We start from the raw sequence: 18,152 nt of genomic DNA on the forward strand, positions 1-18,152 counted from the left end.
CTCGTCGTTTGTTAGTTTTATAGCGTGTAACTATATAAAATTGCGTATGTATTATAATTGATTACTGTCGTTATTCACCTGGAGTACAATAGCGATTGTTTATGAGACATAGTTGCTATTTGCTTAACATTATTAGAATCGCGCTGCTGCGAATATTCTTAGGTGTTTGTGCTATAACTATCTTAACAGATTTAGGGTATTTAACAATTTGATAATTCATAGTTTTAGAGCAGGTTCACATGTGTGCTTTCGTATATAATTCTCTTCTGCAATTATTAATTCTTATATTGATATAAATCGGCTTGGAAGCTTCTAGAATGTTTTTCTTATGTTTGTTGGTTGCCTGTTACTGGGCGTTGCCACGTATGTATCTTTGAGTTTATTGCGAGTTGATTTACCTTCGATCGTTTCGTCGGTAAGTTTCCTAATGTGTTCTTTAGATGAAGCTCTGTATGGCTTCACATTGGAGATTTGTATTGCCTTCAAAACGTTGCGCGTGTTGCCTACAATACGGCGTTACGGAGGAGAGTATAATTCATGCTGGATAATTAGTATTCCCGGTTTTAAAGGTTTTGCACTCTCTGGTTTTATGGATTATTGCAGCAGTGCTATCTTTACATTATATTGGTTATATATTTATCTATGGTTTTACAGTCTTCTATACACCAGGCTATATGGTATAGCGTAAGTTGCTTATAGTATAGCTCTCAGCTCCGAATGCACAAATGGCATTGTCGAGTGTTATATAATAATTGGATATAATCGTGTTAGTTAATTATGGTGTTAATATGATAGTGGTATATAATAATGTATAATAATATTATAGCTCTTTGTAGTGCGAAGATCTCGTAACATGGTTTTTAAGCTTTGGTTAGTGAATGTCATAGTTCTTTCCATCTAGGGACATTCCAAATAATTAGACCGTTGTTTTAATTCCTTATGGTTACAAGGTTCTCGTACTTCGAGTTTGGTTAGTTGATAAAAGTAACATCCAGTAATAATAGTCGATAAAACATACGGACGTTCCGGTCGGATGTTACAGTTCCGATAATACTAGGGCCCGTATTCATAGTCAGGTCTCAAGGCGGTGCTTAAGACCGTCTTGGCGAAGATCGTCTTGTTCGTTCAAGACCGTCTTGAGATGCTATGAAATGTTGCGTGCTCCAGACAATGCTTATTTCAAATAAGACTGGACTGTGCAACCTTGTAAGTTACGCTTCGAATAAGACCGACTTGATGAAGACCGTCTTGTTTGACGTCTATGAAACCAAACGCCATCTTAAGGCCTCGTATAAGACCGTCTTATTCGAGTCCGGTCTTTAAGCACCGACCTTGAATACCGGCCTAGGTCCATGCATCTGACCATGGAGCCTACAGTAAAGGAGCCCGAACGCCTGCAGGAAAAGTATTATAAACGTGGACCCTGAAAGTGAGGAAAGGTTGGGTTCGAAATGCAGCCACGGGAAGCGCTAGTGCTTCAAAGAGAGGAGATGGGTTTGCATTTACACGACATTCTTGGCTTTTCGTCTTTGCGCGTATAAACGGGTTTTCTAAAGATTTTTTTATTGTGATAAAAATCAGCATCGTAAGGTGTAGTGACTGATTACCCTACATTAAATCTAAGCAGGTGAGAAAATGGTATTTTTTAAATACATATGCTATTTTCAATACTTTATTAAACTGTAATTTACGGATTGAATAAAACGAGCATGAAAGTGAGGTTAAAATTCATATATTGTCATGTGTAATCACAAATTTTCATTTTCAGTTTATTTCTGGTAGCAGAGTGCACAATGGAGAAATATTGTTCTTACCCAGGCTGCCGAACTGGGCGAGATGCCAGCAGAGCAAACTGCAAGCGCTTAGGACGATGGCAGCTGTCTGTCTTCAAGGTGCCAAAGGTAAATCTCCAGTCACAATTTTTTCTCTTTGTTAAATGAGTCAACGCAGATAATTTGTTGACGAAATATTAAGTTATTGCATACCAATTTTTGCCGATAGAAAAAAATATGTTTGTTCAATGACTTGACTTATGTAAAATTTTGACCCGCTTTGTTTTTACCTGTATCTTCGTATTAATTACAATAAAATTTTTGTTTTGTCTGTAGAATATGCAACAGCGATGGAGCGAATTCCTTGGACAGTGTCTCTCTCACATTGATTTTCTGTGCGAACTTCACTTTTCCAATGACTAAGATGGGCGAGTTTCTTATCGATCAGCGGTGGTCGAACGGGATGTTTTCGAGAGCATGTCGCAGTTGTTTGAAAGCTTAACTGATCGGAATGTCGTCTCGAGCAGTATACCGAGTGTATGGAAATCGACTAATCATCTGTACATTCTGTGATGCAACCAATTGGTCCAGATGAACCTTCGGACGCTTTTTGACACCTAATATCACTTACAACTCGGAACAGAAAATTCGTGCCCTCGATTGTTATTTCCAAAGTGTAAGTTGATAGTTGAGAATTTTTAGGGATTCTTCACAAGCTTGTACAATCGTAACGTGATGTTACAATGTTTCCAGCGTATATTCGAAAAAAACGTCGTCCATACGAGGACAAGACGAAATTCGAGCCCGGAAGCGAGTGGATCGAAGACATCATTAGACAATACACTTGGAGTCGGAAAGCCGCTTTTCAATTAGAACATGTCATTGATTGAATTAGGTTTCATAGATTTTTTCAAAGAATTGTCACTCGATAACGGGATGGAAAAACAAAATGTAAAAAAAATATAGTAGCCTCTACTAATGTGAGTGAACGACATACAAAATTTCGAGTCGAATCGAAAAGGGTGAGAGTCGGAGCCTGGTCGAATTCGGGTGGAATGCTCCATATAAATTATTCACTGAGGAAACATTAGTTTCATCGTGTCGGCTAGAAGAACATTTGAGTTCGTCGGGCCATCCGGAGTTGGACAATTTATGATAATGCGGTAATTGTCGAGGGTCTGCGATGAAAATTTCGCTCTCGGATGACCTTCGATTTAGGTAAAAATCGATTTATTTCCACACGTAGTTTATCGCATTATTAATATTATTTATTGTTACAAAATGTTTGTTTTACTGACTGAAAATGTCTATGTTTCTTATCTATACGAAAAAACACATTCCTATTGTGCACTAAATAATAAATATTCGCACTTTTTGTTGTTTTTTAATTCGTTTGGATTTGACGCGTTTTATCAATAAATATTTCTAGAGCGTAGGTCAACTCGACTTTGAATTATGCCCAAAAATATTATCTAGTTAACGGCCACGAAAAAATCTTGGACTCGACGAAACAGACGCCAAAAGTGTCTGTTCGTGGCAATTTGTGAAATTCTTGGCAAAGGCATTCATCAGCCGGAATCATTGTTTTCACGCCGTTCACGGAGCGGCGTCAACATAGCCAAATCACACCCCACGATATTGCGCGCATTGGGTATGCAATATCGACTGAGAAACTGGGTATACCAGAAAAATTGATCGACTTATTTATCGTGTTTTTGTGATAAAACAATTATTTCGCAAATTATTTCAACCTTATATACGCGTTTCCCAAATGATTTCCAGTTGATTCGGGGGAAAAAAATTTAATATCCAATCATTTTCTGCTAACTATATGCTGAACAGATTTTTATTTGTTATTAACGAAATATAATGTCATAAATTATAATAATAGTGGCATTAAATTACGTAAATAATTCCCTAAATATAACAACTATAAAAAATAATAATTGTTATATTTATCTGCTAACTATACGGAACTGTCAGCGAGGGCAGCGAGCGTGTCAGAAGTCTACTAGCACCAAGTATAGGAACTAAAAAACGGGGACAAACGCGTACAATTTTTTAGTATACGAGCAGTGGCGAGTGTCAGGGGGCTGGCTTCGCCTCTGTCCTAGGGAGTTTTTAGCGTTGCCAGCTAGTTTCGGAACGCATAAGCATGGAACACGTGCCAAAATTGGCTAGCAGCGCTAAAAACTCCCTAGGACAGAGGCAGAGCTAACTACGAACTCAGCAGTGCAAATAAGATAAAAGATAGTTGACAGCACTGGAAGCTAATATCGGAACGCACCTATGGTTGGCGCACTACCTCTCGTACTCCCCCCAAGCTTTATACCGCTCGGTAATAAATATAGCTTGCGGAGCGTCCATGAATCTGTGAAGACCACTGGTGAAGACAGCCTATATGTAAGGCGACTCATGCGCTTGCGCACAAAAGTGCAAGCATTGTCGAAAATGTCAATACTTGTGAAGAAAAAGAATTTCAAAAATATGTGATGTGGTAAAAAAAAAGAGTGAAGAAAGTTTCGTGTTAAAGTTGGCCCCTAATAAAAACACTAATAAGTCGGCACGCTGTCACCGCAAAATGAAAAAGTCAAATAAACATCGATCGGGCGTGAGTAACATTTCCTCGGTTTGTTTGGCCGAAGGAAAAAGTGACGTTGCTGACATACAAGAGCAACTAACAACTTCTTATACGAAGGAACAAGATATCCCTGAATATTTGGAGGGCTGTGGTTTGAACACATGCTCGGCGGGTGACACGCCAGATACTGTCGAGCCATTGTCCCGAGATACCAAGGAACATTCTAAGGAGAAGAAGCTTTCAACAGCCTCCATATCTGGTACAGATACAAAGAAAACCGTTACAGTGAAACACCCGGAGTCGAATAAACCAAAACCAACAGCCAAGAAAGGTAAACCCATACAAGCCGACCTGGATGTTTCTAAGGAGTTCATCAGATGCAGAGACGAGTGCGTCACTCGTTTGGATCTCAGCAAATCGAGCATTACAAATCTTCCAAACACCGTGCGTGACCTTACGCATCTCGTCGAGTTTTATCTCTATGGCAATAAATTGGTCACTTTGCCGCCAGAGATTGGTTGCCTTACCAATATCAAGACACTGGCGCTGAGTGAGAACTCGCTTACAAGCTTACCAGACACATTGGCGAATCTAAAGTCTCTTAAAGTTCTGGATTTGAGGCATAACAAGCTCAGTGAAATACCGGACGTTGTGTACGAGTTGACGTCATTGACTACCTTATTTTTGCGATTTAATCGTGTCAGGGTTGTCAGTGAGAGCATCAGGAACCTGACCAATTTAACGATGCTAAGTTTGCGAGAGAACAAAATCAGGGAACTCCCAGCTGGTATTGGTAAATTAGTTTATTTGATCACCTTTGACGTATCGCACAATCACTTGGAGCATTTACCTGAAGAAATAGGTAATTGCGTTCAGTTGTCTACATTGGATTTGCAGCACAATGAGCTACTTGACATACCAGAAACCATTGGGAATCTTACCGCTGTTACCAGACTCGGGTTGAGGTACAACAGATTGTCTAGCATACCAAAGTCACTTGCCAACTGCAAACTGATGGACGAATTCAGCGTCGAAGGTAACCAAGTATCACAACTGCCCGAAGGCCTGTTGTCAAGCCTGTCAGACTTGACTACGATCACGCTGTCTCGGAATGCGTTCACTGCTTATCCATCTGGAGGTCCGTCCCAGTTCACAAACGTTCATTCGATCAACTTGGAGCACAATCAGATCGACAAAATACCGTACGGTATTTTTTCCAGGGCTAAGAATCTTACCAAACTGAACATGAAGGAAAATCAGTTGACTGCTCTGCCCTTGGATATTGGTACTTGGACTAATATGGTCGAGTTGAACCTGGGGACAAATCAACTTACAAAAATTCCTGACGACATCCAGTGTTTGCAGAGCTTGGAAATTCTTATCCTGTCGAATAATTTGCTGAAGCGAATTCCTGCGAGTATAGCCAATCTACGGAAACTTCGTATACTGGATCTTGAGGAAAATAAAATAGAATCTCTTCCTAATGAAATTGGGTTTCTTCGAGATCTTCAGAAATTAATATTACAGTCTAATCAGGTAACTTGCTTGCCTAGAGCTATCGGACATCTAACTAATCTGACTCATTTGAGTGTAGGGGAAAATAATTTAAATTACCTTCCGGAAGAAATTGGAACCTTGGAGAATTTGGATTCCTTGTATGTTAATGACAATGCCAATTTACATAATTTACCATTCGAACTGGCGCTGTGCACAAACCTCAGTATTATGTCAATTGAGAATTGTCCACTTTCACAAATTCCAGCCGAAATTGTTGCCGGAGGTCCGTCGCTAGTTATACAATTTCTAAAAATGCAAGGACCATACAGATCAATGTAACAAGACTTAGGTATGCATATTGATGATTGTGTTATCTGATGTATCACATATTGTTCCAATGGGTGAAATTAATTTTTTCCATCACGGAAAAAGTTACTTTGTATGAATTTGTATTGATTGTCCTACGTAACGTGCCGATTAAATTGGACAATTACTTTGTAAATTATTTTCTATCGCCAGCTACAATATAAATCTGTGGATATAAAGATATTTTATTATTTACTTCTAACTATGATGTAACGACACGCTTGCAGCATTGTTCACTTCCTGTAACTTATGATTTCTTTTTCTCGTAAAATCATAATTTATTCACATTTTCTAAGGGTATCTACTGACTGAAGTTAGGGAAAGTTAGGAAAATTAAAGATGGTTAAAAATTGTGCAGGTTTTTCAAAAGAAAGACTAAACACTTCTATATGCAATGGTGTATTATAATTATTTTTTCAGATCATATTTTGCAACAGTTGCTAATGGAAAGTCTGTAAATTTCACATCAATTTATTTTTGGCGGTTCAGGCGGACTTTAATTTATCCCATAAAAAAGGTGAAGGTCGATAAGAAATTATCATATCGAAGTTAGTAATGTTATTGTAACGGTTCATGCTGAGAAAAAACCGTTATTTCACGATTTTGAAATAGTGTGAAACTCAGTAAACCGTAATAAAACAAAACATACTATATTTCGAAATCTTACTTCCTCCAAAATCGTTATAATATTCAAAAAATAGTGACCTTTGCCCCAATGTTTCGTTGCGATAACTTTACTAACTTCGACCTCGTCAGAAATTCACGTAAACATATTGATATAAAACTTGCTTACGCCAAAGATTTGACGAAATTTCGCTACAAATGTTTCTTGAAAATTCGTACATAGTTTTACGTAAAAGAATTGATGTACAAATAAATCTGTACGGCTTTTTGAATCTGTTTGAAAACACTTGCCTCCATAAAAATGTACATACATCTAAGGTATGTATGTGGATTTTCCAAAATGTGCCAATGTTATCATTGCTAAACTTCATCAACTTTCTATATTGTAACGATCAAGCTATAATAAGAAACAAAAAAATCTTAGGAAGAATTCAGCAAAAAATGTATGTATGAAAATACCAATGAAGTAGCCAAAAATCGAAATAATTTAAGATCAGTTTTTCCACTTTTGGAAAAATGAACAATGACAAATGAGAGGGTACAAATCAAACAAATAGTAGCCATTTCAGACATTTCATGCATGTTCCTGAAATTTGGATCAATCGAGTTTGATCGAAAACTCAAGTGCCCCTAATTTTGATATAGTTAAAAAAAATTTGGGGGTACCTAAATGAATTTTAATATTGAATTAGCTTCAATATTTTACTGACCTATGTTATAGATTTACATTGCAACTTTATATTGCCGATTTAAGTTCTTGACCAAGCTAAAATAATCAATTGAAACTTTACGTACTATTCTCATGCACGGCTGTTTCCCTATTTTCAAATGTCAATGCCTTACCTTGAAAGACAATAAATAGAACATTCATATGAATGAAAACTGTCGTTTTATTATTATCTGCATATTAAGCACAAACAAAACAAAAAAAAAAAAAAAACGCTGAAAGGCCCAATACAGAATAGAGACGACATCCTTTTCCGCGAATACAATAGCAAATGTGTTTCATTGTAAGGCGAGTGTTCAAATCAGTCATATTCTGTAGCACAATCTTTCAATTGTCAAGGCGAACTGGCCAAATTTAATTTTTTGTTATTTTACAAACAGATCGTGTAATTAGAAATTCTTGAACTGTTGTCCACGATTTACAATATTGTAAAAGGAAGTTAGGTCAGATTATTGGGGCTGCTGTTAATGACTTATTAATAAAGGTACGTTACGTAGGATTCCCCATTTTCTCTGTATACAAACACGTGGTTGCGCACGAGAATAGTCTAATTCCTCAATCCGTGACTATCCAGTCAGATTTGAATCCCTCAGTTATTAATTTTCCTTATACTCAAGTTGTTTGTCTTGTAAATCGATTTTTCATATAATTATAAAATCGCAATACCTATCTATTTATTGCGCAAAATGCTATTATCGAATGATTTCTACAATCAATTTCAGTTATTATGCGTGGGGCATTTTTTGTGAAATCAGACAAGACTTTGAGGTTTGTTGTTGTTGTTGCTGTTGTTGTTGTTGTTGTTGTTGTTGTTGTTGTTGTTGATGTTGATCTTCTTCTTCTTCTTCTTCTTCTTCTTCTTCTTCTTATTATTATTATTATTTTTCACTTTACTTTACTGCTATTTTGCCATTCAAAAGGAGCATTCATGATGTATTCGAATTTTTTGCCTTACTTTCTTATACAGTGATTTATTTTCATAAATTCACCTTTTTCAACTGTTCAAACGAATATAACTCGAAAACGAAGGGATATTGCAGAAAGTCAAGATATTCTTTTTTCGTCTTGACCATTAGTTGACACATTTCCCCAGTATAAGACAGCTGGCATACGTGGGACGCCCAACCACTAAAATTCATATCGCGACTAAACTATTGGTTATTTTTAATTGCAAAAATGATCAGAGTGTCCTTAAACTATTTTTCAAAAGATAATACAGGTTATTTTGGAGAAAAGAATTTAAAACTCCAAAGAAATAGAAACAAATTTGGTTTTAATATTTTTGAAATATTTTTTTGTCCATTTTCATTGATTTAAAACAAGTACGAGCAAGAGTGGGGCGTTTAGTAGCCCGTCGTGCCAGCCGAGGATTAATCATAAATTCATAAAAAATATGAAAAATTAAATAGTATATTTCCTCAAAATTACCAACTTTTTCCAATTATGTACGAAGAAATTGTTTCACCACGATGGTCTCGTTTTATTTTTTTGCGAAAAACAACCTGAAAAGTATTTGGTTTGTCGTGAATTTTAAGCCACGTATCATTATGAGTCGAATAATGGTCGTTACACATTCATTATTTGTTTAAATTTGAATTTAATCGATTCTACAAAAAGTTTAAAAGTGGTGTCCCATTTTTGGTTGCCAAAATGATTTTTTTTTGTCATATAAAAAATTTGGAACTGCAACCAATTACATCCAAACCTTCAGCGACGTTTGAGGTTTTCAAAAAAACTATTGACAATGTTTTTTTTGGACACCACAAATATAAATCAACATGCAATAAAGATTTGGAAATGACTGATTGCACAGTTAAATTTTTTTTTAATCGAAAAAAATTTCCTTAAACTCTGTAATATTTGTATTTAAGTAAGTAATAAAATGAAAACAAATGATCGGCCCATAATGACGTTTGTCTTGAAATTCGAGAAAAACACACATTTTCAGGATATTTTTCGCCAAAAAATGAAAACAGAGCATCATGATAAAAAACGATTTTTTTTGTTTATAATTCAAAATTTGATGATTTTGAGGAGATATTACTTATTCATATGTTTTTTTTTTGAATCTATGGTTGAAGACTGCTTTAAATTTCTTCGTTTTCGAGTTGCATTCATTTGAAAACTTGCAGCAAGTCGTCTTTTGAAAATTTGCAATTGAAGAATAAACTGAGATAAAAATTTCGACAAAATCACAAGTATTCTTTTCGATGGGAAGAATGGAATAAACCAAATAAAACAAGTCAAAAAATTTGATCACAAAATCTTGTTTGATTTCACCATAAATTCTTCATGCATTATATTTATAGATATAGGTAAATATGTAGATGTATATATGTTATCTATAATATCAAATATAAATATGAAATTGTATATTACTATTCTTGACCGATACACCATGAGTACACATCTCGTTCGTATTTTATATGTCGTATAAATATGTTGATATTTTTTTTTATTATTTGCTGATTTGTCATTTCCGTATTGAAAAATTATAGTTATAAACAACTTTTCTCTGTGACAATTATCTTTGTTGCTGGAATTTTTACGGGTATTTAAATTACTCGCTTTTAAATAGCTGCAGTCAGTTCGTTCTGTTTTTGTTTTCTTTTTGTCACACTTTGTAATAACCTGTAACAGGCACGTAATACCCAAGAAAAAATAAAGACGTCATTTTTTATCCATCCGTCTTTCTAATTATACTGATTATTGAACAACGAAATAGTATATTATGCAACAAGTGTGAAACATGCAATTTTACGCACGTATTTCATTCGATATTTTTTTGATATAGTATGCGTAAAATAATTCGATTTTCAGCACTGTTATTAGTGCGTAAAAGTCAATTTCACCCATTTAGTCGAATAGTGCCATTTGACGCACTAATAACAGTGCATAAAATCGAATTTGACGCATACGATGTCTGAAATACGTTAATCGACAGGGGGATAAATAAATCAAAAAAACGAAAAAATACAACGTGATGTTCAAAAGACCAAGTAAAGTATCACCCTTATTTGAGAACTTTATTGTACGAGATTTATGTGTCATTTATAGCGTTGAATATGATAATAGAAAAAGAAGAAGTGTGTTGAATGTTATCAAATTTGCTATATTGAATATGTATTAAATCCCTCGTATTGACTGAAACCCTCTCGCGTTAACTGTAGCGAGCAAGTCGACATGAATACGAGTGTAGAGATTATGAAATTATATCAAATTGACGAGTATTAAGGTATGTTAATACTCTTCGAGAGATGGTGTAAAATTATTGAAAATATTGACTATTACCGTTTGGTCTGAACTTATGTTCAATACTGTGTATTAGCCAGCTGGCCTACATGTCGCGACCAGCTTATATAAATAATATATACGGGTATGATAAAATATGAAATCAAGATGGACATATTAAATGTTTACTACCGAAGTGTTCCACATTTGTACTTGCATATGCATTATGAACGTATATGTATGATGTGCGTATGATACGATATACTGTTAAATTTTATTCCATGTTATACTGCTAGGATCATTATACATTATACGGATATATAACGGATGTAATGTATTAGCTTTATTATCATCTTCAACTGGACCCTTAATTGGAATAACGAGTTGAAAATGAAGGCTTGAAATTCGTAGAAAAATTGTCGCTGCAATTGACTGCATGTGTAAAAATAAGAGAATTATTGAAGGTATTTATATACCTACGGAATAATGTATATGATAACGTCCAATCGTAAAATGTATGAGAATTTTACGTGATTTATGTATTATTCAAATTTTAATGTTACATCCCATCACTTGAGTTGATGTTTTTCCCCATCTTAAACCGATTCATTCTTACGTAATCAACTTAACGTAATAATCCTACTTATGTGTAGTTATTTTCAATATCGTCATATGCCAGTATTTATCAGGAATACAAGGAGTGTTTCAACCAAGCGATTGACGTATGTATCATTCGAAATCATATCGTATTTCCGAAATCACTTCGTAACCTCTGAAATCGCACTGAAATCAGTAATATTAAAATAAAATTCTGCATTAATAATCGTCGAGGTAATCATTGGTAGTCATGAGAAATTATTTAGGATTACAACAATTTCTTTGTAACCTCAAGAAATCATGTAATCAAAGTAAAATTTATTTGTTAAGTAATCTCTCTTAATCACTGTATAAAGTAAGTACATAATCACCAAATACGTAATCATGGTGTCGTGTTTGCTTCGGTGAAACATCCCTTGAAAGAATATATATGTATATCGTTACAGCCTATTTGTCATCTTTATCTGTGTCTCTGTAATATGTTTTAGCTTTCTCTATTTTTGACGACATCCCAAACTCTGTACTATATCGTGTATAAGAAGTTGGCACGCTTACAAAAATATTTTAGATTATTGTTTGCAATGATAAGCTGTATAATGATCGCATACTTTCCTAAACAAATTGTAAATGATTACGAAAAGAACAAATCCCGAATTCCATTGTTTGAATGCCAACTTCACGTATAAAAAAAAATCAGGATGGAATGCCCGGGTAAAAGTTTGAATCAAAAGTAATGAAGCCAATTGTATAAAAAAAAACTCTTTAAATTAAGTAAGCGCTTACGTCCTATTTTTATGCACTAAACATTGGAGACACAACCACATGTAATATTTATTTGTTTTAATCTGAATTTTTTTTTGTGCGTCGTTATTATTGCTTAATCATTAATAGATGTTGCCGCGTCGTCCATATAAAGCCAATGTTTCAAAATCAAATTTGTACGATATTAGAATAGGACTTGAAAAAGTTTTTACGTAAATATGCGAACTATGCAAGATGTAAAACTCATCTTACGTTTATATTGTGGTAAATAGTAACACTTACATTTTCAACCGAGCTTTAGGAATTACACTTAATTTTTTTGTTCTCGGTCCCTTCTTAAGTAGATCAACGTAAGAGAACCACTCGCAAATAATTCTAGATTTTTTCAATAAATTGTTGAGCTATGAGTTTTTGAAATGTTGCAGTTTTTATTTATATAATTGTGTGCTTTCACGTAAAACATAATATTTATGAATATTTTTAAAATACTTGATAATTACTGAATAACTCGAATTCTTTGATTGGATTAATTAGTATTAATATGTCTAATACATATTAGAATTATTCATTAATATTGTTGTTATACTGTTATTATAATTTATGTTGTATTTACTGTATATAATGTATGATTGTGTGTAAACTGCACATACACTGTAAGTATATACAGGTATTATGTGGCAATCCAACAATATGGCAACAATATTCATGCATGAGAACTCCGTCAAGGCAATATCATAAGGATTTGGTTAAAAAAACAGGTAATTTTTTTACTTTTTTGTACATGGGTATTAGAAGTACAAAATCCGATTTTTATACGCAATACAATATTTTATAAGCTTTCTTTTTTTTTATTGAAAAATAATACGTACTTAATATTAATACAAAAACGATATTCGGTCGCGGTGTGATCGAACGGCGTGGATCAAATCTCAAAATATATTTGTCCGAACGACTTAAAAATTGGACAGATCATTGATGATAACATTAAAATTGGGAAAATGGTGACCTAGTGAAAAATTTCGGCGTAAAAACGACCTTAATCGTTGGTTATAAGGAACATTTTTTAAAACTATTCGATCACCCTATAGAAAATCTTATAATCAAGAATCTGTAGAAATTTTAAGTCCATCGGGTGAACATATTTCGAGATTTGATCTAAGCCGTTGGACTACATCGTGGCCGAAAATCTTATCTGTATTAAAAATAAATCTGTTGTCAAATAATATTTTTCAATTAAAAATAAACTGCAACTTCAGAAAAGCTTGTACTAACTCTCTATGAAAATCCGACCTGGTTTTTTTAATATCCCAGTAAAAAAAATTTTGAAACTCAATATGTTGTTTGTACCGAATCCTTATTATAGTGCCTTAATTAGCTTAGGTAATTATCTCAAGCATTGAAAGCACGTTTCGTGAATTGTCGTATGCTTAAATCGATGGCGCCTAATAAAATTCATTCAATTTTAATGAGGCTGATTATAGATGATCTGACTTTGGCGTGACGATTAGAATCCAAGTAATGTTGAAATTTTTCTCGACCTTATCTCATTAGTAATAGAAAGATTTTTGTATAATCCAAGTAACTCTACAGACACCTATCATAAAACAGTCAACTCCTGTGTATAAGCACAAAAAATAATTGTTTTATCATCGGGGTCCGTAGAGTTACGTGGATTATAATCGTCACACCGAAGTTAGGCCTTTTATAATCAATCTCTGATGTTGAGTGAATTTTATTAGGGGCCATCGGATTAGCAATTTTTCCTGTGATTTTAGGTGTATCACTTTGAAAATACTATTAAAATGATCATTCTAGCATGCAGAAAATTCAATCAAAGCTTCACACAAATCTGTCGCACTTCACCGAACGAAAGACGCATACGGGCATTTCCACCTCAAATCGGTTGATTTTGGGTGTTTTTTGACCTTGCATTTTTTAAATCAATATAATCTTTTTTAACGTGAAATGTACGTAGCAAAAGGAGATCCATATTTTTCGATGGTCCAAAAAATCTGTGTACTCTAGTTATGAATTATTGCATTTTATTGTAAAAGTAGAGTGTGGGCCGCTGTGAGAATTAATATCTCGGGTCCTATCTACCGTAGAGAATGTTCAAAAACACATTTTGAAGGTAATGAAACACACTTTTCGAGAAAAATTTGCAAGTTCTGACGAAATGTAGTTTTGTTGTGTTTAAGAATAATTAAAATGTTGAATTTTTTTTGAAGTTATATTTCTTCACCTTGGTTATGATGAAAGGGGAATTCGTGGACATGAAGGTCGTGTAATGTGAGTTAATTGTGACTTTCCAGCCCGAGTAGGGGCCCTGCTCAGAACGAGTGTATTTTTTGAATTAATTTACATCTGCCACACAAAAATAGAACAATATAGACGTAAAAAAAAACTAAATACAAAATCAAAATTAAATGCAACTGCTTTAAAAGTAACCTCAAAAATCTTTATCTTGGGTTACGTTGTGTGATGCTTAAATTTTAAAGAAGGACGTAGAAGAAAAACAAAAACTGAAAAGATGGATCAGCCACCCAGGATCAAGACAAAAAGAGCTATACCTTAACAATCTACCGCAAGTGTTAAAATAGTGAAGATATTCAAAGGGATAGATGGTGTAATCCTCGATGAGTGACTATCGGAATACACTCTACGCCCAGCCAAAGTGTTATTTGGCTATTTTAGGGTCCGTACACGTCGATTACACACTTACGTGCCAGTCCCAATGCAGGAAATGATAAAAGAAGGAAGGGATCGGATCAAAGGGAAGTAGACGATAGTTGATACAGTTTATTTATTATCAATGATTAAGTAATTGATTTATAACAGTGGTCAATGTAATGGAATCGGCTTGAGGCAAAGGCTTGGATTGGCACGGAGAGACATGATTAGAAGTGACTTGTGCGAAAGCTAGGATGAAAGTGAATAGCTTAGGGAATGTAGGAGACTCGCTAGTTGTAGTACAGATCGAGATCAACCTGCTGACTTGGTGTGGGAACCGAGGCAGCTGGGTGAATATAACGAGAGGATGCAGGGTGTAAAGTGACGCAGACTGTGGGAAAGAAATATAAGATCAGTAGGACATAATACGCTCTTGGGGAAGAACATTCGGTGAGGGTACGGAATCGAATGTTTGCAAAGAGGCTGGAAGTTAGGGAAATATACCGATTCACTTACAAAATTTTACAATGGATGGTGTCTTAAAAATCTAGCACATAGATGTTAATGCGCGTTTAAGCGGGTTAGTATACCTTTTCAATATACAGTTTTAAAAGTAACATCTTATAAATGTGGTGACACACACACACACACACATATATATATATGTGTAGTATAAATTGGGAAATCCCCAATAATTATATATGTAGAATTCAACTTCTATATATATATTATTTGCCATAGTGTTTTGTGGTTTTATCCACACACTTTTGCCTCTTTTATGCCAAAATGCCTCCTTTTGACCAATTTGCCAACGGTTTTTGGTATTTACAGTGGTTTGCTGACGTGGGTGTACCACGCTCAGCTTTACTACCTATTGCTCGACGCCTCGGGCGTTTTCCCTTGGTCAAGAATGCCTTGGGACATTTATATAACTATGTTCATAATTTAAATATTCCATTAAGCGGGTATGTTGTTAAACCCGGTTTTGTTGTTCATGTTTCTAGGATGTATCCTAGAACTAATTATATTACCCTACTTCAACATTTCACCATGCTTGACTGGCGTGTTGGAGGCGATAAGACCTTAGCCTCTAACAATCGCGATCTCTGTAGTGCTATGTATAATATGCTTGGTTTGGATATTAAGCAAGCTACACGGGATGTAATTATTTCGGAATCAAAGAAACCTGAATCGAGTGCCCGACCTAATTTGATCGGAATGGTTGAAGGGAAATTGCGTGACGGTCTTAGTCAACGCCGTCCTAGAGAAATAATACCTTATTCTCTTAATCCCTTGGAACAGACGGAACTGGAAAATGCTTTTCCAGAATTAATGTTGGATTTCAAAAACTCACAGAGTCATCCTCATGCTTTTTCTGCTGCATCGCGTAAATGTCAGCATAAAATTTGTCTTCAAAATTTGAATTATGATTCTAGAAAGAAACCTCCCACTGGTTACGTCGCTCTTGTGAAAGACGTGGGAGGAAATTTCGTTAGACACTTGGAAACAGGAAGAACTAACATCCACACATGTTCTCCGATTCTAGATGCTAGAGATGCTCACAGATATTCCTCTCGAAATATTTCTATAATGAATCTTGATTCAAAATCGCAATGTGAAGCTTGAGCGATCTGTTCAGATCCAAAAGAACATAGAATGTCCTATAACAGCTTCAAGTCTGATGTTTGTTCACTCGACTTATGACATATCACCTGTTGGAATTGCTGACGCTATGGATTCAGCCAGAGCTTATCGAGGATATGGTTGTTTCGCTTTTTCTAGTGAAATTATTATGGGAAAGAAATCTGGTATGATCCCATTTGAAAATAGTGTGTGGGATATAACCGTAGATCCTGCCACTAAGACGGAGAAGATAAAATTTTCTTTTCAGAACGACTCTTCCTGGGACTATACTCACGATTTAAAAACCTATCTATCATTAATTTCAACTAATTTGATAATGAGCTCTAAAGGTCAGGTTTATTTCATTGAATTCAAATCTCAACGAGTAGGTTGTGTTTTCTTTGAGATAATTAAAAACATGGCACCTACAATTCCTAAATCTCTGATATCTCATCGGATTTGGTTTGAGAACAAAAACCAACAGTGTGTCAAATACTACACCTGGAAATTGCGTGGAAATTTGGATAATCCTTCTGTATGTATGATTCCAAATAAGTTCCTTGCGCCTAGACTTATGATAGAGAAGGGAAAACTTTTTGCTTTTTCCCAAAATGGCACAAAATTCACGGTTCAAACAATACTTGAGTATTTGAGATCGATAAACGGCACAATTACTGTCAATGGACAATCCATTGTCAAGACTGGTGACACTACAGATGCTGACGATCTCATGCGATTAGCAACTGCTTTATATATCCATGCTTACAAGCGTAGATGGGAAGAAGGGAAAATTCTTTCTGCTTTAGTAGAGGATATAAGAGAGACAAGGGAATCTCGTAGTCTTTTTTCAAAATTTGTTCGATGGTTGGTTCACGGTAATCCTCGTAAGGATTCCGAAGGGAGTATTATCCCTAACGATTCTTTTTTGATTAAATTACATACATGGTTAGAAGTTTCAGAAAAATTTCCAATTGCCATAGAAGACATGGTAAAATTTCAGGATTATATTGATACTTCAGATCTAACAATAAGTCCTTTGATCACATATGACAGTAACATAAACGAAGTTCTCGAAAATATGGACTTGACGGAAGAAGACATTTTCGCTCCTGGGGTTTTTACAGACGTTGCCGAAGAATTAATTGACCGAGTTGTTGGAGTCAATCTCAATGGTTCTTCGGAATCATTAATACCTATCAAAGATGATTCTTACACTTGTAATACCCCCTTGGATTTGGTTGAGATCTCTCCGGATGGAAATGGTCTTTATAATTCTTTAATTAAAGCTGCTAATCTCAACTTAGATCAGTCTCAGTTGCGTGTCGTGCTTGATAACGACTCACTACTTGAAAAATTAGTCCAACCCGAAGATACTGCTAACATCTTGAGATCAGGTGATAGAGGCGATGCTGATGTAATTCAACTATTCGCATGGACTTATGAACACGACGTCTGCGTACATTCTGGAAAAACGCAGCAAATTCAAAAAATAAAGAGTGGGTGTGATGATTCACTAACTATACATCTGGCCTTTTCTAACGAAAATGGTGGTCACTATGATGCACTGCTTCCCATTCAGAGAAGTGTAACATCGCTTCTAAATGAACAATACTATCTACAACATGCCGATGATGTTTCAGAAATGGAGCGTCTTAAACTTGAGATACTTACAGAAAAAGAGAAACTTGATAGCTATGATCAG

General features: G+C 35.0%; 1 protein-coding gene and 1 long non-coding RNA gene across 2 annotated transcripts; both read left to right on the top strand.

Moving 5' to 3' along the window:
• The first annotated feature begins 1,294 nt into the window (after window positions 1-1,294).
• Window positions 1,295-3,289, top strand: LOC124218908 (uncharacterized). The gene is made up of 4 exons (XR_006883237.2): window positions 1,295-1,627; window positions 1,769-1,901; window positions 2,109-2,448; window positions 2,526-3,289. It is a non-coding gene; the product is annotated as an uncharacterized lncRNA (long non-coding RNA).
• An 845-nt stretch (window positions 3,290-4,134) lies between these two features.
• On the top strand, window positions 4,135-14,378 carry LOC124218725 (leucine-rich repeat protein shoc-2). The gene has a single exon (XM_046625464.2). It carries the CDS (start codon window positions 4,354-4,356, stop codon window positions 6,187-6,189), a length of 1,836 nt encoding a protein of 611 aa, XP_046481420.1. The 5' UTR covers window positions 4,135-4,353; the 3' UTR covers window positions 6,190-14,378.
• Window positions 14,379-18,152: the final 3,774 nt, after the last annotated feature.

The sequence above is a fragment of the Neodiprion pinetum genome, chromosome 1, assembly GCF_021155775.2.
Source record: "Neodiprion pinetum isolate iyNeoPine1 chromosome 1, iyNeoPine1.2, whole genome shotgun sequence".
Taxonomy (NCBI): domain Eukaryota; kingdom Metazoa; phylum Arthropoda; class Insecta; order Hymenoptera; family Diprionidae; genus Neodiprion; species Neodiprion pinetum.